This window comes from Balaenoptera physalus (assembly GCF_965194825.1).
Source record: "Balaenoptera physalus genome assembly, chromosome: 16".
In the NCBI taxonomy this organism is placed as follows: Eukaryota; Metazoa; Chordata; class Mammalia; order Artiodactyla; family Balaenopteridae; genus Balaenoptera; species Balaenoptera physalus.
In genome coordinates, this window is record NC_138898.1 from 66,914,473 (window position 1) to 66,938,732 (window position 24,260).

General features: G+C 44.7%; 1 protein-coding gene across 2 annotated transcripts in view; it reads left to right on the plus strand.

The window, feature by feature from the left end:
* The window catches only part of NDE1 (nudE neurodevelopment protein 1), a 29,696-nt gene that overhangs the window by 4,148 nt on the left and 1,288 nt on the right, over positions 1 to 24,260 (plus strand). Inside the window, exons 2-8 of one of the 2 annotated variants that reach the window (XM_082432559.1) lie at positions 3,250 to 3,375; positions 4,398 to 4,551; positions 9,223 to 9,371; positions 19,239 to 19,375; positions 20,693 to 20,872; positions 22,160 to 22,251; positions 23,298 to 23,449. In XM_082432559.1, the coding sequence (XP_082288685.1) occupies positions 3,293 to 3,375; positions 4,398 to 4,551; positions 9,223 to 9,371; positions 19,239 to 19,375; positions 20,693 to 20,872; positions 22,160 to 22,251; positions 23,298 to 23,449 (947 nt within the window). In that variant the 5' untranslated portion in view covers positions 3,250 to 3,292. Of the gene's footprint in view, positions 1 to 3,249; positions 3,376 to 4,397; positions 4,552 to 9,222; positions 9,372 to 19,238; positions 19,376 to 20,692; positions 20,873 to 22,159; positions 22,252 to 23,297; positions 23,450 to 24,260 lie in introns of those variants that run through there. The other variant, XM_082432560.1, reaches the window with a different exon arrangement.

The following is a 24,260-nucleotide window of genomic DNA, read 5'->3' on the forward strand; positions in this document are numbered from 1 at the left end:
AACTGACATTCCAGTGGAGGAAGATAAAACAAAAACAAAACTCATAAAGTAATGAAATAAAACAAAGCAGGGGTTAATATGATAGTGAAGGGCTGGAGGAGGTATTTGGTGGGATGTTCAGATAAGGTCTCTCTGGGGAAGACAGTTCAGCTGTGATCTGAACAGCAAGAAGGAAATCTGCTAGCAGAGATCTGAGGGAAGAGCATTCCAGGCAGAGAGAACAGCCAGTTCAAAGACCCTGAGTGGGAGCAAGCTTGGTGTGTTCAAGGAACAGAAAGAAGGCAGTGTGGCTGCAGCGTAAGCGAGTGAGGGGTAGGGCTGTAGGAAATATTTAGAGAAGTGGGCGGGGACTCATTACGTTGAACTTGGACGTGATCTTTTTCCAAACATCAAGAAAAGTCAGTGTACATTCATTGTTCCTAGTTCCTCACTTTCTCACCCTCCTGTACACAGAATTCCTCCCATGCTGTGCAGTTGAGACTGTCCTCAATATGATCATTAATGGCCACACAGCACTCAGTTACAGTTGCATGGGCTCTGGGCTCTTAACGCTATAGACATTGGTTTGGTGACCCCACACTAGATGAGCTCTGGGCTCATTAGAGCTTGCGGCTTGAGCAGGGATTACCAGAATTAGGTTTACCATTACCCGTCACCATGGTAATTACTGTTATTTACACTCTAGGTGCTCTATCCTTTGTACTTTCAGCAAACAAGATCTTTTACTCCAAACGTTAATTAGGCCTCTCTTGTAGCAGAAATCCAGACCTAACTGGTCCAACCAAGAAAGGGAGTTGATTATCTCTCCTAACCTTAAATCAGGAATGACTGGACCCAGGTGTCCGAATGATATTGTCAGGACCCAGTCTCTCCACTTCTTGGCCCTGCTTTCCTTTGTTTTGGCTTCATTCTCAGGCAGGCTCCTCCCTTGTGATAGCAAGATGACCACCACGAACCCTAATGGAAAGAGTTTCTTCTCCCCACCTACCCCCCTGGGCTTTATGGAGATATAATTGACATATAACGTTGTGTAAGTTTAAGGTGTAGCACGTGATGGTTTGAGACGTATATTTTGTGGAATAATTACTACAGTAAGGTTAGTTAACAACTCCAGAGAGTTTCTTTCTTGATAGCTCCGCGAAAGGCCTGGGCCTGGACACTCATTGGCTCAGCTTGAGTTACATGCACCCCTGAGCCAATCATTGGCTCAGTTTGGATTAGGCTGATCCTTGTCATTGGTTCAGCTTGGGTTAGGCCCACCTCTGAGCCCGTTACCGATGATGCTGGAGGCATGAGTTCTCCCAGATGCAGAAGATGATGTCAGGTCCATCTGAGCCCCATGGAAGGAGTGTAGAATTGGTTTCCCCAAGGGAATGTTAGGGTGCTGTTACAGAAAGATGGAAGAAGGAATGATGGACTGGAAAAAAAAAAATCAAATTAACAACTTTCTACTCCATCCAGCTTCTCTGCTTTAGTCAAGCTTTCAGAGAAACTCTGTTCCCCAGAAGGGAGTGGGTGGGGACATGCATGTTTTCTCTGAATTAGGGAAGGGAGAGAAATTTGGAGGAAGAGGTGTGAATACAGGTCCTAACAAATGTAGAGTTATCAGTAAGTACTGTGCTTACTGATGTAGGTATCATTGTTCAGTTTCTACCAGGGATCCAGAAGTTAGTGATTGTGTCCATGTCAACACTGACATATTTAGCGGAATTATTTGTATATTTAGCCAGATATACAGCTTGTTAGTTATGTCTTGCAGAGTGAGGGGTTGTGTTCATTCTGTTGTCCCCAAAGACAGAACCATGAGCTAGCTTGAGGGGAAGAAGGGACTTTGGAGAGATCTCATTTGGATTCCTAAAGACCTTTTGACAAGCTCAGAGTCTTACATAAATTGAGAAAATAAGCTGTTACATTGAGAGGCTCTATCAGCCGGGAGTCCATAGACTGATAACTGTTAATAGAAATTTGTTCCCTAACCTCTGCTCTGGATAGCTCAGCATCCTCAGAGTCCGGGCCCTTATCAGCACTCCCCTCTGGCAACTGTCTAACGTGTCTCCTTTTCTTCTCATACCCAGTTCTCCAAAATCCCATTTACTTCCTCTTCCTCACCTCCTAGTTACTCCTCCACCCTGTTTACCCCTCCTCCCTGTGTTGAAACCATTCTTGCTCACATCACCAGTGACCAACATTTTGCCAAGTCTTGTGGGTGGATATTTCCCAGTCCTTACCTTCCCAGCTTCTCTGTTGCATCTTGGATACTGTGGAACGTTCTCTTTTTTCCCCTTGAAACCGTCTACTCCCAGGACAGCTCACTCTTCTGGTTCTCATCTCTTTCACCTGTTTCTCCTCTGTCTCTGATCACTGTTTCTCTTCCCAGCTTTCAAACACTGGCACTCCTCAGAGATCCATAAATAGTTCTCAGTCAATTATCTCGTGATTCTGTCATAAGAAAAAAGGAAGAACCAGCTACAAACTCATGATTCTTAAATTTGTATTGTTAGCCTGGACTTCACCCCGAGTTTCAGATCCAGTGTTGCATCTCGATGTATCACAGGCACGTCCAATTAAAAATGTCCCAAGCTGGGTTCAGTATCCCCTCACCCTAAAGACTTTTCCTTCTGATTCTCTGTCTCTGGTGATGGGGATGGTGGTGGCACCTGGTTGCCTAAGTTAGAACCCGTGAGACATCCTCCCCTCCCCCCACAAATGTAATAAATCAGCAAGTCCTGGTAGGTTGTTTTTTTTTTTAGTACATTTATTTTATTTATTTTATTTTTGGCTGCGTTGGGTCTTTGTTGCTGCACGCGGGCTTTCTCTTGTGGAGAGCTTAGTTGCGGTGCGTGGGCTTCTCATTGCGGTGGCTTCTCTTGTTGCGGAGCACGAGCTCTAGGCACGCGGGCTTCAGTAGTTGTGGCTCGCAGGCTCTAGAATGCAGGTTCAGTAGTTGTGGCGCATGGGCTTATTTGCTCTGCAGCATGTGGGATCTTCCCGGACCAGGGCTCGAACCCGCGTCCCCTGCATTAGCATGCAGATTCTTAACCACTGTGCCACCAGGGAAGCCCCCTGGTAGGTTTATCCATGGAATGTAATGTGCAGGTGGGCTGTATTTTGTCTGGGTTTGGTTTTAGTTTTTTGGCAAATGTTTTTTGCCACATTTAATCCAGCATAAAGTCTAGGAATTTTTTTTCCCCATTAAAGATCAGCTGTTTAACCAGATGTGGGTAATAATTTTAAAACTTTCTCTTCTAGACATCATGAGACAAGAATAATAATCTTTTCCCCCGTTTTCACAATGGAGGACTCGGGAAAGACTTTCAACTCCGAGGGGGAAGAAGCTAACTATTGGAAAGACCTGGCTATGACCTACAAGCAGAGGTCAGTTCTCCAAAGTTCACCTTGTTTTTTCTTCCCATAGTGATGGCAGCAACCATTTATTGTGGGCCTACTATGTGCCAGGCACTGTGAAGGGCTTAACATACATCTCAGTTAAATCTCAACAGCGTCCCGTGGAGAAACCATTCTCACCCCATTTTACAAATGAGGAAACTGAGCCTCAGTGAAAGCAAGTCAACTTGCCCAAGGTCAGACAGCCAGGGGAGTAACAGAGCTGGAATTTGAACCCCAAAGCCTAGGGTCCTAAGCAAACGGCTGTGCTACTTCCCAGCTTATTTTCTCACAGGATTTTATCAGCTCCTGGATGCCGTATCTGGTCTGCCCTTCGTGTGTGGGGAAAGAACTTCTCCCTATGCCTAGCAAAATGGGTTGTTACAGATTTTTAAATTTGAAACCAGTGTTTCAGTGCCCATATCTGGGAGGTGTGTGTGTGTGTGTTTAACGTTGTTTCTTTTTATTTCTCATGGACTCTTGTAATCTACACAGGGAGGTCTTATTCCGGCTTCTCTAATTTCTTTATTCTTAGTTTGATTTAAAGAGAATTTAGGCTTGGTGTTAAAAAAAAAAAAAAGATATCCCTTGACTTTTAAGGATTGAGAAGGTAGAATTGGGCGTTTGGGATATGGGGCAGGGACCCATGATAGTGGTGTGATAAGTGAGCATTTGTATTACGTCCAGTTTCTACTTGCAAATAAATCTGCAGAGAATACACAATCCAAAGTGTGTTTAGTACATGTTGGGCTCCAAAAAGTACAAGTGGAATGAATGTGTGGAGAGTGAATTGGTTAAGAAAGGGCTATGGAGTCAGGCACACCTGGGGGCAGGCCCAAGCTCTGTTTCTGACTTGTTTGACCTCGAGACAAGTCACCTCATCTTCTCATCTGTATAATGAGGACAATGACAGTTTCTGCCTCAAAAGGCAGTTGAATAAAGAGCTGATACATGTATAACAGCAGCACGTAAGCGCTCAGTAAATGATCAGCTAACACCTGGGAATTCTGTAGGGCAGAGAACACTCAAGAGGAACTCCGAGAATTCCAGGAGGGAAGCCGAGAATATGAAGCTGAATTGGAGACGCAGCTGCAACAAATTGAAACCAGGAACAGGGACCTGCTGTCAGAAAACAACCGCCTTCGCGTGGAGCTGGAAACCATCAAGGTGAGGGGGTGAGAGGGGACGCATGCAGGTGTGGATGGCGTCCAGCGCCGTGACTGGAAAAGGGAGCCTGCAGACTTGGCCCCGGGCTCACTCCCACCCCCAGGCCTGCCGGGCACGTGTGGCACTTGAACTCTTGATGCCCCTGATGGAGGCGCTCTGTGAGAGGCAGGTCTCACACATGTCCCACGGCCATTCTTGGCTGTTGGTGACGATCCTGCAAGGCACGTGGAAGGTAGACCTTTCTAGAGTATGGAGTGTCTCTGGAATTGCTGATTGTTATATTATAAGGCCCAGGGTTATACTGTCCAGAATGGTCGCCCCTAGCCACGTGCGGCTACTGACATTAAGTTAATTAAAATAAAATAAATAGAAATTTAATTCCTCAGTCATACTAGCCAATATTTCAAGTGCTCAAAGGCCACACGTCTCTAGTGGGTGTCACTGTGGGACAGAGAGGCTGTAGAATGTCTTCATCGTTATGGAAAGTCCTGTTGGACAGAGCAGATTCCTCAGCCTGGGCACTGTTGACATTTGAAGGCAGCCACATGATTCTCTTGTGGGGGCCGAGTTTCGTACTGTGGGCTGTTTAACAGCATCCTGGTCTCCACCCACTAGATGCCAGTAGCACCCCCTCCCCCAGGTTGTGACAACCAAAAATATCTGCAGACATTGCCAAGTATCTGGAGAACCACTTCTCTGCAGGGTAAAGAATGCCTTTTGGACACTCTGTAGAGCTTAGCAGATGATCACAAAGTGTAACTCTGTGCCCTAGGGACAGCTCTCAGCCCTCACTGCCAGGCAGGGTCACCTGGCCAGCCTCATAAACATCAGACAGGCCTGGACCCGCCCCGCCCTGAGATTCCCATTCTCAGGAAGTCTGGGTGGGGCCCCAGCATGTCTGTGTGTCTTGTTTTTTTTTTTTCTGTTTAAAACAAAGCTCCTCATATATATGTTGCTGAGCCACTGGGAGAACTAGCCAAGGCCCTGCAGTGTGAATCCCGGGCTAGGTGTGATGCACAGTGGAAGGGGATGTGTCCCTTGCCCTCTGGAAGCTTTGCGGGGAAGACAGACCTAACAGCCGGAAGCACTTAGCGAAAAGATGCTCAGTTATGTGGTACTGGCCATGAGATCCTCCTGAGAGAGATTTGCACGGGTTGGAGACAGCGTCATGGAGGAGATGGGAGGGACTTGAGCTGGTGTTTGAAGGTGTGTGTGTGTATCTAGCCAGCAACTTGGTGTACAAGGGTTTGATGAAGAGTTAATATGGAACTGCCACAGACACGGGCAAGAATGACTGTCAAGTGGACCTTGGGAATCTGGCTTTACTAGCACGTGGGAGAAAGCGGGGCCAACAAACGGATTGGGGATCCAGGGGTGGGGAGTAGCAGAGGGAGGACCACACAGACCGTAGAAACTGAGCAGTGGACTCCGAGCTTTTATGGCATGGACCACAGAGCCCGCTGGCCACCCACGGGTCAGTCTGGCCCATAGATGTTGTTCGCTTAAGCCTTTAGTGGTTTTCACTCAACATTGTATCATGAAAGTTTTCAAGCACACAGTAGGGTTGAAAGAATTTTCCAGTGAACACCTGTATCCACCACCTGGGCTCTACCAATGACCTTTGCCATACTTACATACTTTATTATATATCTATCCATCCATCAGTCCATCTTCCCAATGCATTTCAAAGTGAATCACCAACATCTGTACACTTCCCTGTAAATACTGCAGTAGGCTGTTAACTAGAGGTGAGGGTTTGCTTACAGTTTGTTCTTTTGATAGTAAAATATATATCTTTAGTGGGTTTTTTTTTTTAAATATTTAGTATCAACATTCAGAGTTGTGAGGCTTCTTGTAAAAACTTAGATTTCCGACTTCCTTTGATCTTCCTTTGGTGGATCTGGCTACCCCAAGCCGGCCTTCTTCCACACCGGCAAAAAGCTGAGTTGTGGTTGCTTAGACAGAGCAAGCCTTCTCCAGTTTGCCCCCGCTCCCCACTTCTGTCCTTTCCCCCCCAACTCTGACACCGGGTACTGAGTGTCTTTTGCTGCTTACACGTGGCCCACGTCACTCCTTTTGTTAACAGCCTGGCCCCTGCCCTAGGCACTGGGGAATTTTTACAGCCCTTACACTGAAGGGGGCTCAGGGATGGGAAGACTAGTGGTATGAACCATCGTTTGGAGAGGGTAGGAGGACGTGCTGACTAAATATCATGCAGTTGCTAAGTAATTAACCACTTCCAGACTGAGCCACTGAACCGGCAGAAGACCTCTTCATTGCAACTACATGGCAGGTTCACGAGACACAGGGTGTGAAGCAGGCGAGGAAACAGAACTACCTTGGAGTGAAGAACTGCCCCCAGCACGTATTTCTGTCACCTAAGAGGAAAGTCTTCAACTGAGTCAGACTCCTTGACAAGTGGCTTATTCATTGCAAGTTGAATAAAAAAGCTTGCAAGGGATCCAACAGAGCATCTATTGATGCCTCCATCAGCTGACAGTTTATTATAATTAGCCCCAAATGAAAGCGCAACAGCTTTTCATGTCCCCAAGTTCAAAGGACAACATGTGAATCCTTATGCTGGTGGACAAGCCCAGTAGCTGCGTCTTCTTGGAACCTGTGTTGGAATTTAGGTTAATGACCTAGGATCCTGCATCCTCCTGTTTTATTTGGGGAGGCACCCAAATCAAGGGTGGGAAGCCATCAGAGCCACGCCTGGGAATTCGCCCGTGCCTGGGCCTGGTCTGCCCCTGCTTGTCTGAGCCAAGACGCTTCTGTGCTCATAGCCAGGAAACAGAGTATCAGAGGAGACCGAGCAGAGCAGCGTGAGGATGTGACACCCCTCCCTGTCCTCGCCCTGTAAATAATCTGCCTGTTCTGTGGACCTTCTTCTTTCACCGTGGCTCTGGCCACGCCTCTCTGGCCCGGTCACCATTACATCACTCTCCCCAGTGCCTCCAGACTGTTTCTAGCAACAGCTTTGTTTACTGGACTGACTCAAGCAAAGGAGTTGGCCTGTTTTTTTAACTTTCTAATTAGACTTGGGCCTTTCCTGTGGGAAGTGAGTGTTTTCTTTCATGTTTGTAGATGAAGGAAAGGTGGTAAGGATGTCTGACGATAGAAAGTAATTTGAGAGAGGAGCCAGAGCCGGAGTGAGTGAGTGTGTGTGTGTGTGTGTGTGTGTGTGTGTGTGCGCGCGCGCGCGCACGTGTGCGTGCGCGTGTGTGCGCACACACGTGATCAGTTCCTATGTGACCTGGATGGAAGTAGTTGAGGGCAGTTTAGCGTAGTTGTTCTAAGAGCGCAAGCCCAGGTGGCCGGGATGGATCTTGGCTCAGTCATGTGCTTCCAGTTGACTTTGGGCTGACGAAGTGACTGAGCCTCAGTTCCCATGTCTCTGAAATGGCGTTAAATGAGGCAACAAAAACAGCCTCCTGAGCCCAGAGGCTGGCACAGAGTAGACCTGTGGTAAATGTTAGCTGCCGTAGCTGGGCAGCAGCAGGTTGGTTGAGACGTCATGTGGGCTGTGCCTTGCCTTGGAAAGCACTGGCTAGATCACCCTAAGCTTCTTTTGGTAAAAACAACAGTTTTGTTTTTTTTCCTTCTTCCCTTCCCTCCTGCCTCCCTTTCCCTCCCTCCCTTCTCTCTCTCCCTCCTCAGAGGCCCAGAAGTTCCTAACTCCCCCATGCCGCAGGGAGAGTGTCCTGGGTCACAAAGTCAGAACAGTTGTCAAACTGAGTCCATGATCTGACTGTGAGGCACAGGCAACAAAGCCGTTGTGATTCCTGCTATTCTGTCTGTAATCCAGGGAAATCACGTGAAGTGCGTCGGCATTGCCCTTGTGGATCAGGCTCGGAGAGGTTTATGAGGCTTTCTGTGGCTATGGACGCCTTGCACAAAATGATCGCTTTGAAGATTGGTGGGGGCTGCTTGATACCAGAGGCTGCAGGGACCAGTGTGGGCGGGGGCAGGGTATAAGATGCTCAGGAAGCACTCGGGATTTGACAGCTTGATGGCCCCCTGTTCCCCCCATCATCCCTCATTTGCTTAAGAGTCCATGTCTGTGGACAGAAGGTTCTCCTGACTGAGCTTAGGCTTGTCCTCTGGCATCCTGAGTGAGTGTGATGGGAAGGCTGGTCCCACAAAGATCCTAGAATAAGGGAGAGAGAAATCCCCTAAAGAAATTGGCGTGGGACTTCCCTGATGGCGCAGTGGTTAAGAATCCGCCTGCCAGTGCAGGGGACACGGGTTCGAGCCCTGGTCCGGAAAGAATCCCACATCCTGCGGAGCAACTAAGCCTGTGCGCCACAACTACCGAGCCTGCGCTCTAGAACCCGCGAGCCACAACTACTGAAGCCCGCGCACCGCAACGAAGAGTAGCCCCCGCTCGCCGCAACTAGAGAAAGCCCATACGCAGCAACGAAGACCCAACAGCCAAAAATAAACAAATAAATAATAAAAATTAATTATAAAGAAATTGGCGTGCCGGTGGGCTGTGCAGAGGGGGAGGAATGGGTGCTCAGCAGCTAGGGACAACACACACGCGCTGCAACGGAGAGCCTTCTGTCCCAGGATTAACCTTCAGTGTCCTAAGGAGATGACAGGGAAGGGAGGTAAACATCCTCGTCGGGAGTCTTAAATCATTCACTCAGTGTTGATTCTGTCCTTCAGGAGAAGTTTGAAACGCAGCATTCTGAAGGCTACCGGCAGATCTCAGCCTTAGAGGATGACCTTGCCCAGACAAAAGCCATTAAAGATCAACTTCAGAAATACATCAGAGAGCTGGAGCAAGCCAATGACGACCTGGAAAGAGCCAAACGGTACGTTGGGAAGGAGAAAACAGGTTTGGGAGCCTTTTGTCTCTGGGTACCAGGCACTGTGCTGAGGGTAGAGAATTCAGCAGTGAGCAAAGCCAGTGCCCTTGTGGGTCCTACAGCCTCATAGGAAATGGGCAACAGGCAGCAAGTGCTACAAGTCCAGGGTGCTGTGGGAGCATGTGATTGGTTATATTAATTTGTCCATTGCTGGGAGAATATTAGGCAAGGCTTCCCAAAGGAAATGCCATTTAGGCTAAGACCGAGGGATGCCTAGGCGTTTCCCAGGGGAAGAGTGTGGGGTGAGAACATTCCAGGCAGAAGGACAAGCATGTGCTCAATAAATAGGCCCTAAGATAGGACAGTATTTCTTAAACTGATGTTCTGAAGTTTAGCAGAATACTAACAATAATAAATAAGTTATTGAATAACTGCTCTGAGCCAGGCACTTTTTTTTTTTTTCTTAAGAAAACGTTTTTTTTTTAAAGATTTAGATATAAATTACATACAGCGATACACACAGATCTTAAGAAGTGTACAGTTTCATCAGTGTGGACAAATGTTCACATGCCCCACACTCCTGTTGAGACACGGGCCCTTGGCACTACACCCACAGCTCCTTGCATTCTTTTTTGCGGTTGCTTTAGGGACCCCAATACACACGCTCAACTTTTCAGTCTACTTTGTTAATAATGTACCAAATGCAACGGCCTTGCAACCTTAGAGTTTCACTTACCATCCTTGAACTTTATGCGATAGCTGTAACGTGAGAAGGTAAGAGAGTAAAAAGATAGCCTTTTATATTTACCCACAGATTTACAGTTTCTGGTTCATTCCTTCTTGAAGTTTCCCTCTGGTTATCATTTCCCTTCAGCTTGAAGAACTTCCCTTAGGGTTTCTTGTGGTGCAGGTCTGCTGATGGTGAATTCTTCTCGCTTTAGTTTATCTAAAAATGTCTTTCTTTTGCCTTCATTCTTTTTTTTTTATTATTATTAATTAATTTATTTATTTATGGCTGTGTTGGGTCTTCGTTTCTGTGCGAGGGCTTTCTCCAGTTGCGGCAAGCGGGGGCCACTCTTCATCGCGGTGCGCGGGCCTCTCACTATCGCGGCCTCTCTTGTTGGGGAGCACAGGCTCCAGACGCGCAGGCTCAGTAATTGTGGCTCACGGGCCTAGTTGCTCCGCGGCATGTGGGATCTTCCCAGATCAGGGCTCGAACCCGTGTCCCCTGCATTGGCAGGCAGATTCTCAACCACTGCGCCACCAGGGAAGCCCCTGCCTTCATTCTTAAAGGATATTTCCACTGGATGTGGAATTCCAGGTTGACAGGTGTTTTTTTTGTTGTTTTTTTTTTTTTCTTTCAGCACGTTAAAGATGTTCTGCTGTCTTCTGGTCTCCTTGCTGGAGGTCAGAAGTTAGTGGTCATTTGAATAGTCACTCCCCTGTATATAATATGGTGTTTTTCTCTGGCTGCTCTCAGAATTTCTCTTTATTTTTGGTTTTTAGCAGTTTGTGATGTGCCTAGATTTTGTATGTATTTATCCTGTTAGGGGTTTGCTAGGCACTTTGGTCTGTAAATTTGTCTTTCGCCAAATTTAACTTTGGTCATTATTTCCTCAAAGATTTTTGCTGACCTCTTCTTTCTCTCCTGCCCTTCTGGGACACCAACTACACACATATTGTGTCCCATGTCCTTTTGATATTGTCACACAGGTCTCTGAGGCTCTGTTCATATCTTTTCCTAATTTTCTTTGTCTTGGTTCCTCAAATTAGATCATTTCTATTGATCTGGTTTCAAGTTCACTGACTCCTTCTTCCCTCCTCCAATCTGCTGTTAAGCCAGTTCCAATAATGTTTTATTTTAGATATTTAAGATCTAGAATTTCCTAGTCCTCTGCTGAGATTTCTTTCTTTGCATCCTTGAGCATAGTTATAACAACTTTCTTTAAGATCCTTTTCTGCTAATTCTAACATCTGGGTTATCTCAGATGTTATATGTTCCAGTGATTGCCTTTTCTACTGAGTTTGGGTCACATTTTCTTGCTTTTCATATGTCTAGTAATTTTGGATGATATTCTGGACATTACGAATGATGTGTTGCAGAAACTATGGATTCTGTTATGTTTCTAATTTGTTTGTTTGTTAAGTAGGCTGAACTCACACTCCAAACTCTGTCTCCCTTTGAGGGGTAGTAGGTGAAATCTGTTTGACGCTTTTAACTAGGCTGCTTCAAGTCTGCCATGCACATGCATGGTTCAGGGGTCAGCCAGAGGTGTGGGAAGAGTTTATATGCAGAATTTGGGATTCCGCCAAGGTGGTGGATTTTTATCACTGGAGCTATAGACACAAAGCTTGTAAAGATACAGAATTCAGCCACTGCTGTTCCTTCTTCCAAGTGTTGTCTCCCTTCCGGTTTTTGCCAGTGCCTTCAGATCATTGTTTTTCTCGTTTCACCCAGAGTCTGTAGCTGTAATCTACAGGATGTTTGGTCTGATACAAGCTACCTTATTATTACCAGAAGTGGGACCTCCTTTTTTTTTTTAAATCAGTTTCTAAGAGTTCTTTGTGTATTTTTGCTGCTCATCTTTTGTCCCGCATTGAAAAATATTTTTTACAAATAATCTTTTGTCTGTTGACTTTGTGGTATCATTTTTCATACAAATATTTTTCATTTTTGGGTCATCAATTATGTCTTTTATAGCTTCTAGGTTTCCAGACCTCACTAGGGACATCTCCTTGATCGTTTGATTAAGCGTGTATTCTCTTAATTTTTTTTGCAAGATTTTTTTATTAATTGTTTTAACTTATGCTTTTAACCTACCTGGTATTTATTTTTGTACCTAGTATATGTGTCCCATTTTATTTTCATTAGGTAGATAGCCACTTGTGCCAGTACTATGTGTTAAACACTCCATCTTTTTTCCACTGAACTGAACGCATCTCTGTCATATGTTAACCTGCCATACAATTGTTCCTTGGTATCCATGGGGGATTGGTTCCAGGACCCTTGAGGATACCAAAATTTGTGGATGCTCAAATCCCTTATATGAAATGGTGTAGCATTTGCATATAACCTATGTGCATCCTCCCATATACTTTAAATTATGTCTAATTATAATACCTAATACAATCTAAAATCTGTATAAATAGTTGCCAGTGAGTGGCGAATTCAAGTTTTGCTTTTTGGAACTTTCTGGATTTTTTTTTCCTGAATAATTTTGATTTGTAGTTGGTTGAGTCCAAGGATGTGCAACCCACAGATGTGGAGGACTGACTGTATATTCTGGAATCTAATTCAGGATTCTTCTCTCTTTTTTGTCTAACGTTCAATTTATGAATTACTACCAACACCATAATGACTTGGTTCCTGTGGCTTTGTAGTATTTTCTGATTTTTGGCAAGCCACTGGCTTACGATCATTTCTACCCATATATCCTTGATGAAAGCAAGTTACACGGCCAAGCCCTGTCAAGGGGTGGGAAAGTACATTCCACCCACAATGAGGCCAAAGCAAGGGTGTGGCTACAGGGAGGATGAAGAATTGGGACCAATAATGCAGTCTATCACAAAGAGATAGTACATTCACGTGATTCAAAAATAATATACAAAGGGGTAGAGTTTTTAAATTCAAATTCAAGCAAATAGAAATTTGTATTATTCCCCCCCCCCCGTTTTTTTCCCCCACAAAAGAGCATTCTGTATACAGAATGTATGTACTATTGTACATCTTGCTTTGTCACATAATAGATTTTGGAGGTCATTCTGTAGTAGGACACAGAGGATTCTTTGTTGTTGTTTTTTTCCAAGTGCATAATATTTTATTGTATGGTTGGTATTGTATGATACATAATTATTTATCCATCCCCCCCACGGCTGGATATTTGCTGCATTTCCATTCTTTTGCATTGATAAGTGTTGCTGTAGTGAATGATACGCATTGCTTGCATAGATGTATATCTGTAGAATAAATTCCCAGAAGTGGAATTCTTGGGTCAAAGGACATATGCATATGTGTTTTGATAGTTTTTTCCCAGTTGTTCTCTACATTTGTACCAATTTCCATTCCCAGCACCTATGTGAGTAAGTCTCCATTTTCCAAATAGCTTCACTAAACAGTGTTTTTCAAACTTTGGATTTCTGCCAATCTAATAGGTGACAAATAGGTACATTTCTGAATTATGAGTGATCTTGAGTTCCTTTTCATATATTTAATAACTGTTTTATTTCTTTTTCTGTGAACTCTTTATCTTCTTGCCTGTTTTCAAATTGGATTGCTGGTTGTTTTTTCTCATCAGTTTCTAGGAGATGTTTATATATTTGTTTATGATATGAATTGAAAATGTTAGGAGTTTGTCATTTGTCTTCCATCTTTGTCTATTGCATATGTTACTGTTGAAAGTTATTTGGATTTCTGTGTAGGCAAATTTATCTGCAGTCTCAGGTTTATAAAGCAATTAGCCTATGTTTTCTTCTTGTATTTTTATGTTTCCTTTCTTTCTTTCTCTCTCCTGAAGATGCACTGGATTCACATTTTAGCCACATGCTGAATAGTTGAATGTTAAAATCAGATGTGGTAGAGACCCAAATCATCATTATAGAACAAATAAAGTTCTGGAATACTGAAGTTTTACTAAAAAAAACTTTAAAACATTACAATTTACAATTTCATTATAAAATTTTAATAGTTATATGTGGAAAATTTGACAGTCTACTGCAAGAACGGCAATTTATCAGCACCATCAGCTATTTGCTTATTTTGGTCTCTCCAACTGTACATCCGCAAAACCAAATGGCTCACTTTTAACTGAGGAAGGAGATGACCTTGTAAAAGGATAACCTTGAAAGACTCCAGGCCTAACTGAATTAACTAAAAAGTAAATATATTCCTTAAAGGGTATTTTGTTTAATATGTGAATGCCAAGATGCCAAAAAGTTCAACGAAGATTAAAATTGATTTAATCTAATTTTTAAAAAAAGTGTCTATGTGTTATTACATAGACACTTTTTTTTTTTTTTTTTTGGCTCTGCCACATGGCTTGTGTGATCCTAGTTCCCCAACCAGGGATCAAATCCAGGCCCCTGCAGTGGAAGCACAGAGTCCTAAACAGTGGACTGCCAGGGAATTCTCTACATAGACTTTTTTATTTTTAATTTTTTGTGGTAAAAAATTTGACATCAAATTTACCACCTTAACCATTTTTAAGTGTGCAGTTCAGTAGTATCATATGTATTCACATTATTGGCCAACAGCTCTTCAGAACTTTTTCATCTTGCAACATTGAAACTCTATACCCACTAAACATTAATTCCGCTCCCTGTTCCCTTCAGCCCTTGATAATCACTTTTCTACTTTCTGTTTCTATGATTTTGAATACATTAGAAACTCCATATGAATGGAATCAAATAGGATGTGTCCTTTCGTGACTGGCTTCTTCTCTTAGCATAATGTCCTTGAGATTCGTCCGTGTTGTAGCATGTGACAGGATTTCCCTTTTTTAAGGCTGCATAATATTTCGTTGCATGTATGTACTGCATTTTCTTTATCCATTTATCTGTCAGTGGACACTTGGGTTGCTTCCACCTGTTGGCTCTTATGAATAATGCTGCAGTGAACAAGGGTGTACAGATACCTCTTTGAGATCCTGCTTTCAGTTCTTTTGGGTATGTACCCAGAGGTGGGACTGCTGGATCATACAGTAATTCTACTTTTAATTTTTTACAGAACCTCCATACAGTTTTCATAATGACACACCACTTTACATTCCCACCACATCCTCACCAACACTTGTTATTTTCTGTTCTTGGGATGGAGGCCATTCTGATGGGTGTGAGGTGATACATAGACTTTTAAGTATTTATTGGTGATACATAGACTTTTAAGTATTTATTGGCTCAAAAAGGATATGTTCTTAGTTATCTAACAGATGTATCCCTTAATATTCATATTTACTGAAAATCTCTTTTCCTGCTTAACTATTTTCAGGTTCTCATAACTGTCCATGAGATTAACAGCTTTCACAGTTTTTATGTATTGCAGCATTTTACTTTTATGATAATAAATATGCAAATACATCAGTTGGCAGAATTTCACCATATAAAGAACATAAAGCTTTTTCCACTCAGGGGACAAGTAGGATGCTTACCTTTATTTGAAAGCAAATAGTCACATAGTAACAATAAGTCTCTGTGCTGTGCCCTGCTGATATTACTGACTCGGCCTGATTGCATACAGTCAGGGGGTCGTTGATCCACACAGGTTCAGGAATGCCAGAAATGCCGCTGAGGTTGGTTCTCTGGCATTCCAGAAGCCAGTAGTAGATTTTGACCAAATACTGAGTTTAAATTTTTGATCTAGTTGGAATTCATCTTCGGGTGTAGCATGAGGTGTGGATCCAACATAAATTTTTTCCAGGTGGCTACCTGGTAGTCCCCAGACCTAGAATTGAACCAACCATCTTTTCATCAGTGATTCGTGATGCCACCTTTATCATAAATTCGCCTATGTATTTGGATCTATTTCTGGACCTTTGGCTCTCCTTGGTCTGTCTGGTCTTATAACTGTTTCACTCTGCAGCACACTGTTCACTACTGAGGCTTTAAAGAGCGTGTTCTTTGTATCTAGGGGAGCTAGTGCCCCTGTTCTCTTCTTTTTCAGAGTTCTCCTGGCCCATTTTTTCTTCCAGTCTTATTGAGATATAATTGACATACAGTACTGTATATGTTTAAGTGAGCAGCACAATGATTTGACTTATATGCATCATAAAATGATTATCACAATAAGTTTAGTGAATGTCCATCACCTCATGTAGATACAATATTTAAAAATAGAAAAAAGTGTTTTCCTTGTGATGAGAACTCTTAGGATTTACTCTCTTAACAACTTTCATACATAACATAGAGCAGTGTTCATTATAATTATCATGTTGTGCATTGCATCCCTAGTACTTGTTTATCTTTTAGCTAGAAGTTTGTACCTTTTGACCATCTTCATCCAGTTCCCCTTCCTCCTATCCCCCGCGTCTGTAACCACTAATCTGATCTCTTTTCTCATGAGTTTGTTTTGAAGTATAATTGACCTACTGTGTTAGTTCCTGTTATACAATATAGTAATTCAGTATTTCTATACATTTCAAAATGATGGCCACAATAAGTCTAAGATGTCACCATACAAAGATTGTTATATAGTTATTGACTGTATTCCCCACACTGTATTTTTCATACCTGTGACTCATTTATTTTGCTACTGGAAATTTGTACCTCTTGGTCTTCCTCACCTATTCCTCTCCTCTCCCTAACCTCCTCCCCTCTGGCAACCACCTGTTTATTCTCTGTATCTGTAACTCTGCATCTGTTTTGTTGTATTTGTTCATTTGTTTTGTTTTTATTTATTTTTTTAAATTCTGGTTTGGCCAATTTTTTTTTTTTTTTAAAGATTTATTTGTTTGGTTGGTTGCGCCGGGTCTTAGTTGCGGCAGGCGGGCTCCTTGGTTGTGGCATCTGAACTCGTAGTTGTGGCATGCATGTGGAATCTCGTTCCCTGACCAGGGATCAAACCTGGGTCCCCTGCATTGGGAGCACGGAGTCTTACCCACTGTGCCACTGGGTAAGTCCCCATTTGTTTTATTTTTTAGATTACACATATAAGTGAAATATATGGTATTTGTCTTTCTCTGTCTGACTTATTTCACTTAGTATAATACCCTCTAGGTCCATCCATGTTGTTGCAGATGGTGAGATCTCATTCTTTTTTGTAGCTAACGTTCCTCTCCTGGCCATTCTTGTTTCATTATCACATCATATTTCAAATCAGTCCCTGGTGCCTGTGTCCCCCAGTAAAAACCTGTTCATATTTTTATTAGATGGTGTTAAACTTATTAGGTAACTTATGGAGAATTGATTTCTTTATGATTTGGGGTCTTCCTCCTCATAAATACCATATGTCTGCATTTTGACAAGCCTCTGTGCCCTACAGTAAAATCTTACATGTTTGCTGTTACATGAATTCCTAGCTATTTCATCTTTTTTTGTTGTTGTTTGACATGCCAGCCTTAGGGTCACTTTAACTGGTTCCAGTCTTGTACTCTAAAAACAACAAAGGATGATATTTATTTATTTATTAAATTTATTTATTTATTTTTGGCTGCGTTGGGTCTTTGTTGCTGCGTGTGAGCTTTCTCTATTTGCAGTGAGTGGGGGCTACTCTTCGCTGCAGTGCACGGGCTTCTCATTGCGGTGGCTTCTCTTGTTGTGGAGCATGGACTCTAGGCACACAGGCCTCAGTAGCTGCGGCACACGGGCTCAGTAGTTGTGGCTCGCGGGCTCTAGAGTGCAGGCTCAGTAGTTGCAGCACACGGGCTCAGTAGTTGTGGCACGTGGGCTCAGTAGTTGTGGCTCGTGGGCTCTAGAGCACAGGCTCAGTAGTTGTGGCACACGGGCTTAGTTGCTCCGCGGCATGTGAGATCTTCCCAGACCAGGGCTCGAACCCATGTCCCCTGCATTGGCAGGCGGATTCTTAACCACTGCGCCACCAGGGAAGTCCCAAGGGATGATATTTAAATCAGGCACTTTTGGTAACTTTATCTTCTTTACCTCTAAAGACCCTTTGAGGCAGGAACTAATACTAATACTCAATCTGGACATAGTAGAAAGTGCTGAATCAATGAATGATTGATCCTCACTTTGCTGTTGGAGGCCCAGAGGCCCAGAGAGGTTAAGTTGCCCGGGGACACTTAGCTAGTCTTACACATTAGAGCAAGGTGTTAACTCATGGGTTCCACTTCAAACAAATGCTTCTGATCACCATGAGATACAGTTACAGGGATGTTAAAGGTCTTCTGGAGACGAGCACGGGATCAGTGAGAAAAATTGCTGACATTTATTGAGCACTTATGTGTGAAACATCTGTTGTGTGTTTTGCGTGTTGCTGCACTCCCCAGCCCCCCAACCCCATGCGGAGGTTCTGTTATTACCCCTGCTTTGCATGTGAGGAAACTGAGGCCCAGAGAAAGTAGCTTGTCCAGACAGTTAAACAGATTTCCTTATTGCAGCACTTGTCAGTACCCTTTTTTTTTTTTTGTGGCTGCATTGAGTCTTCATTGCTGTGTGTGGGCTTTTTCTAGTTGCGGCGAGCGGAGGCTACTCTTCGTTGCAGTGCACGGGCTTCTCATTGCAGTGGCTTCTCCTGTTGCAGAGCACGGGCTCTAGGCGCACGGGCTTAGTTGCTCCGCAGCATGTGGGATCTTCCCAGACCAGGGCTCGAACCTGTGTCCCCTGCATTGGCAGGCAGATTCTTATCCACTGCGCCACCAGGGAACCCTGCCAGTGCCTTTAACACGGCATTCCAGTGGCTATCTACACTGTCCAAAAGAAGCAGTTGTTAGGGCAGCTGGGCTGGAGCTGGGCGTTGTGAACTTTTTTAACTTTTTAAGGTAACTGAGAGATGAAGATGGCCTCCCTCAGCTGTTTAAATGCGTGTTATTCCATTGCGTGTGCATTTTAGTGGGATGCTGTGAATGCTGACTCTGCATCGTGAGTCTCCGAGACAAGATGGAACATGCCGCGTCGTGGCATCTGACCGGGGCCTGTCTGTGGTCCTAATTAGGTCCTGGCTCATTGCTAAGTGCTTTATGGACATGATCTCATTTAACCCCCCGGGACAGCCGTGTGCACCTCGTGAGCTGAGAGGTTCCCACTGTGCAGGTGAAGAGCCGGGTCCCGGAAGGTTGAGGGGCCTGCTCAGCTCTGTGGGATTAGGACGTGCCAGAGCTGGGACTTGCACCATGTGTGCTTGACCCTTCTTGCTTCCCGGGTCTGTAGGTGCCAGACGGATACGCCATCTGCTGTCTTGGGCAGCTTTGCTTGTCTCTCATCCAGGGCCACGATCATGTCTCTTGAGGACTTTGAACAGCGCTTGAATCAAGCCATTGAAAGAAATGCCTTCCTGGAGAGCGAACTGGACGAGAAGGAGAATCTCCTAGAATCTGTTCAGCGACTGAAGGATGAAGCCAGAGGTCAGGAGGCCTTGGCTTTGCTCTGTGTGTTTCACCACCGTTGTGCCCTCTCCGGGCCTGAGGGTGTCCTGTCCCACAGCATCACCCAGCATTACCTGTGTTCCGAGGGCAGGGACCACACCGGGCAGGCTGAGCCTTGGTCCCCACCCTGTGCTAAGAATTGTCAGATGTCCAACCCTGCAGAGACCCTTTGTGGGTATTTAAGCCCAGCACCCGCTTTATGCTCAGCAGGAGCACAGGAGTTTTGTGGGGAGAAAATGCCTGTTGATGGAATTGCTAGCCAGCCCATTACTTTTGTGACTTAATGGCTGCTGATACACGTGGCTTGGAACTCCAGAATCTCATCAGCGTTTGCTCTTTGGAGGTAGCACTTCCAAAGGTAGAGCTTTCTAACTCTAAGACATTAGCAAGTCATCCAAGTTGGGTCCATAAGAGATTTTGTTAAAATCCCAATTAATTGTTTATGACATTCATTTTGTTTCTAATATGTAGCCAGTAGAAGGGGTTTAGAAAGAAAAACTCTTTTAAGTTTAAAAGGTAGTTGTTCCTAAATGCCCATCAGTAATGAAGTGCTTAAGTAAATTACATAGATTTATTTTGTGGAATGTTAAACAGTTGTTCAAACAAATACGGTATAGATATAAATGTAGTCATAGAAAGCTTGTTAGGGGACCACTTCCCTGGCGGTCCAGTGGTTAAGACTCCGTGCTTCCACTGCAGGGGGTACGGGTTCGATCCCTGGTTGGAAAACCAAGATCTTGCATGCCGCTTGGCCAAAAAAATTAAATAAATAAAAAAGCCTCTCAGGACATACCATTGAAGGGGGGAAAACACATAGATAGTAGATGTATGTTTCTATTTACGCTTAATAAAAGTTATTCATCTTATATGCTTAATAGATACACATATAAACTCTATGTGTGAAATGCAGAGAAAAAGGATTGAGAAGATCTCCCTCATGTTACAGTGATCAGGAGTGAGGAGGGGCATTTGAGGACAGGTTGGGAAAGCACATTTTCACTTAGTATTCTGTGTATACCTTGATACATTTGAATTCTCTTAAAACAGTAAAAGCAGTAGTGTATCACTGCCATGATTTGAAAAAAATTTTAAACCTTTTTGTTTTTACTCAAAAGAAAAACCATGTAGTTTTGCAAGCCTTCCAGGCAAGGTCCTGTGGGGTTTGCTTCATTCAGGGTTCCCACCTGGAGTTTTTCACTCTGGTGGTTCTTCTTGCTGACCCATGTCTCCTGTTGACCCTCCCCCTGCCCCATCACTCAAAGCAGGGACTTAATCTGAATCCTTTTCCTGGCCCAGATTTGCGGCAAGAATTGGCTGTGCAGCAAAAGCAGGAGAAACCCAGGACCCCCATGCCCAGCTCTGTGGAAGCTGAAAGGACAGACACAGCTGTACAGGCCACTGGTTCCGTGCCATCCACCCCCATAGCTCATCGAGGACCCAGCTCTAGCTTAAACACACCTGGGACGTTCAGACGTGGTAAGGAGGATGGGAATTGGGAGGGTTCTCTTGGCTTCACAAAGCTTTCCTGGGTGAGAACTGGGGCGGGTCCTGGGTGAGAGAGAAGCAGGACCAGGCTGTACAGCAGGGAGCAAACTGGGGTGCTCACAGGGGCAGACCATTGTGGTGGGTGGGAGGAGTCTCTTGGATGTAAGGCGATAGGGAGTAGTGGAGTCTGCGGCAAACTAGAGAATGGAAGCCTCATCCAGAGGGGCAGCTGCCACTCTGCTTCTACCGCAAGAGGTGTGGGCCCAGCAGACACTCCACTCTTCACCAGAAGCCAGAAATCCTCTTGTCTAATATGAAATCGCCCAAATTAAAAATTTCAGTAACCAAATAAAAAATTTAAAAAGCATTCTATGGGTCCAGCAATACATCATCTAGAACTGGATCCAGCATAACCTGTGCTATGCAGTAAAAACCAAGAAATTTGAGTTCTTCCCCAGCCCCACTGCTGACTGATTAACTGTGAGGCTCTGATTGGGCCACTTAATAGTAAATAATAAAAATAGACAATTATCGAGCACTTAGGATATGCCAGTCCCTCTGCGTACTGTGCTTTGTATTTACACATGACCTCACTGGATTCGCACCACGGTCCAAGACGCAAGTAATGCAAGTGCTGTGCCCACGTGATGGATGAGGAGACTGAGGCCCTGAGTTGAGGAGCTGGCCTGACAGCATGCAGCTGGCAGATGGCAGGCCGGCTCCCGGGGTTACACCACCACATGCTCCCTGTCCCTCAGCTTGTGCCCAGGATGAAGAGTGTGAGGTTCCCAGAATCCCAGTCTAGAGCACACTTGAATAAGCACATGACTCAGCTGGGCCTCAGATGTAGCAGGTCTGGGCAGGGCCTGAGATCCTGCGTTTCTAACACACGCCCAGGTGATGCTGGTCCTGCTGGTCTGTGAGCCCTGCTTTGAAGAGAGAGGAGGCTCTGAGGAGTAGAACCCTTACCAGTGGGGCTTGTTCAGAGGCTGTTAATTAACTGTAGGGAATTCCTAGGAGTTTAAGAGGGCTTGTTTTGATTTTGTTTAAAAAGAATAGCAGGTAAAGATAAATATTAAGTATAGTCATTATATGGCTGCAAGAAGTTGGTCATCAGATGCTCTTGTTATGTTAGGCAACAAACCATTGACCGAAACAGGGCAGCGTTGGGATCAGAGGGGCTTGCTCGCCCACCCCCGGGTTTCGCGTTCAGAGACGTTAGTGCACAGACTTTTGAGTGTGTGTTGGTGTCATGTGTGCATCCTTTTGCACACGCAGGTCTGGACGACTCCACTGGGGGGACCCCCCTCACGCCGGCGGCCCGGATATCTGCCCTCAACATTGTGGGAGACCTGCTGCGGAAAGTGGGGGTAAGATGGCGCTTCCCCGGGGTCCGTGTGGTGTCTTCTATCTTCAGAAGACTTGAGGGGTGACCTTACCTATTGCTTCCCCTCTGGCAGAGGCTTCATGAGGTGCAGGTGTAGCCCTGGCTCTTGTGTCCCTTACAGTCGCTGCGCTTCTGTGGGTGTTGTTTCTGACAAACACCCGGGCTCTGACCCTGAGTCACCCTTTGATCCCCGGCTATATCTTTCTTTCCCTGTACCATTTTCCCTGGCAATTTGGGAGATTCGGATGGTATCTATGATATTTTTTCTTCATTTGAAAAAACTGAGAAACATTTGAAAACTGCCTTCCCTTTTTTTAATTTCTCAGGGAGTTAAAGGGAAAATCTTGAAAGACTAGGGCAGAGAACGTGACCTTATAGGTTTTATGTTAATTCCAGGGAAGGAGTCTTTTGTGCTTAAGAAATCACATAGATATTCTCTGTAGTTGTTTTTCTTATTTTTAAAAATGATGCCTGGAAAGCCACAGAGTTTAAGTCCTGCCAGTCTGTCATTGACCAGAATGTATGCATTCAGAGTTAATAGAAGCTTGCAACTCGTTTTCTATGTTTTTCCTTTTGGCTTTCGGTTTTTTGGATTGCTGTTATATAAGCAGGTTTTTATGTTTAGTTAGAGTATACAGAAGCCCAGGGTGATCTCAGTACCCATTTGGTTTCCAGAGGGTCTGTTTACAGCGAGGCAAGTCCTTCAAACCTCCTGCCGCTTGGTGCATGTTTTACAAGGTAGCGGAGAGAGTGAATGATTCCAAAAGTTGATTTCATATTTCTTATAGGCAGACTTAAATCATAGGTCGGGTTGGGGACTCTTCTGGAAGCTCCTAAATACCTTAGACTACCAGTTCTACGAGTTGGACGTACATTGAATTTGGGGATGGGGTGGGGCACGCTTTGGGATTCTAACACACAACCCAGTTTGACAACCACTGTCTTAAGCTATTATTAAGTGTATGGGCTCTGGTGAGAGGCAAGAGTTCTTGTCTTCAGCTTGAGACAGGAAAGCATATTTCTCTCCAGGCTCTGGAGTCCAAACTTGCTTCCTGCCGGAACTTCGTGTATGATCAGTCCCCAAACCGACCCAGTGGCCCAGCCTCGGGGTGGGGGAGCAAGAACAGAGACGGCGGCGACAGGCGGCCAGGCAGCACCAGCGTGCATCTGGGTGACAAAGGGTCAGTACCTTCTGCTGTTCCTCCTCAGTGTCGGGAGAACCCATCCTCTCCAGCCGGGAGCCTCTGACCCCTGACCCATAGCCATTTTTCAAAGTCGCATGATTATGTCAATGAGGTATTATCCTCTACCCCATCCCTTAAGACAGAGTTAGGTGGTGTCTGCTGGTTCAGGCAAACGGCCAAGGAGAGGGTCATTTTTATTACTTGATTCTGCAGCCCCAGCTCCTGGTCATGCTGTGAGAATGTCCTTTGTATAAATCACTCCCTTGTTTAGGACTCAAGCTTCAAACACTGCTCTGCTTCCCCCAAAAGAGGATTTTTTTTTTAACCTTTAGAACCTTCAGGAAACTAAATCAGCCAGACTAGATGCCTGAAGCCAGACACCTGATTGGAAAACACAAATCTGACCTCTAACAGCTTCATTTATTTTCTTGCCTGAAGAAAATCAGTGCAGCTTCCAGATTCTAGAGTTCTGTAAGATGTGCCACCATCTCACTGGACCCCAGGCCACGTAAATTTGGGGGCGGTCAGTGGCAGACAGAGGACAGGAAATGAAGAATCGTTCTCCCCAGCATGCACATAACTTCTGGACCTTTAGATGTGGGTGTTTTTTTGGAGCGTCTTCTGTGACTGGGCTTTTTGCGTGGCCTTGGGCACGTGAGCCCTAGATAGCCAGTGTCCTTTTCTTCATTTCACGGGAGAGGAAATTGAGACCCAGTGAGACACTGCTCCCGACCTTGATATTCACTCTTATAACTTTGTGGGCCCCCGTGCTAGCCAGTCTATAACAGCTGTAATGTCCGCCTAATTT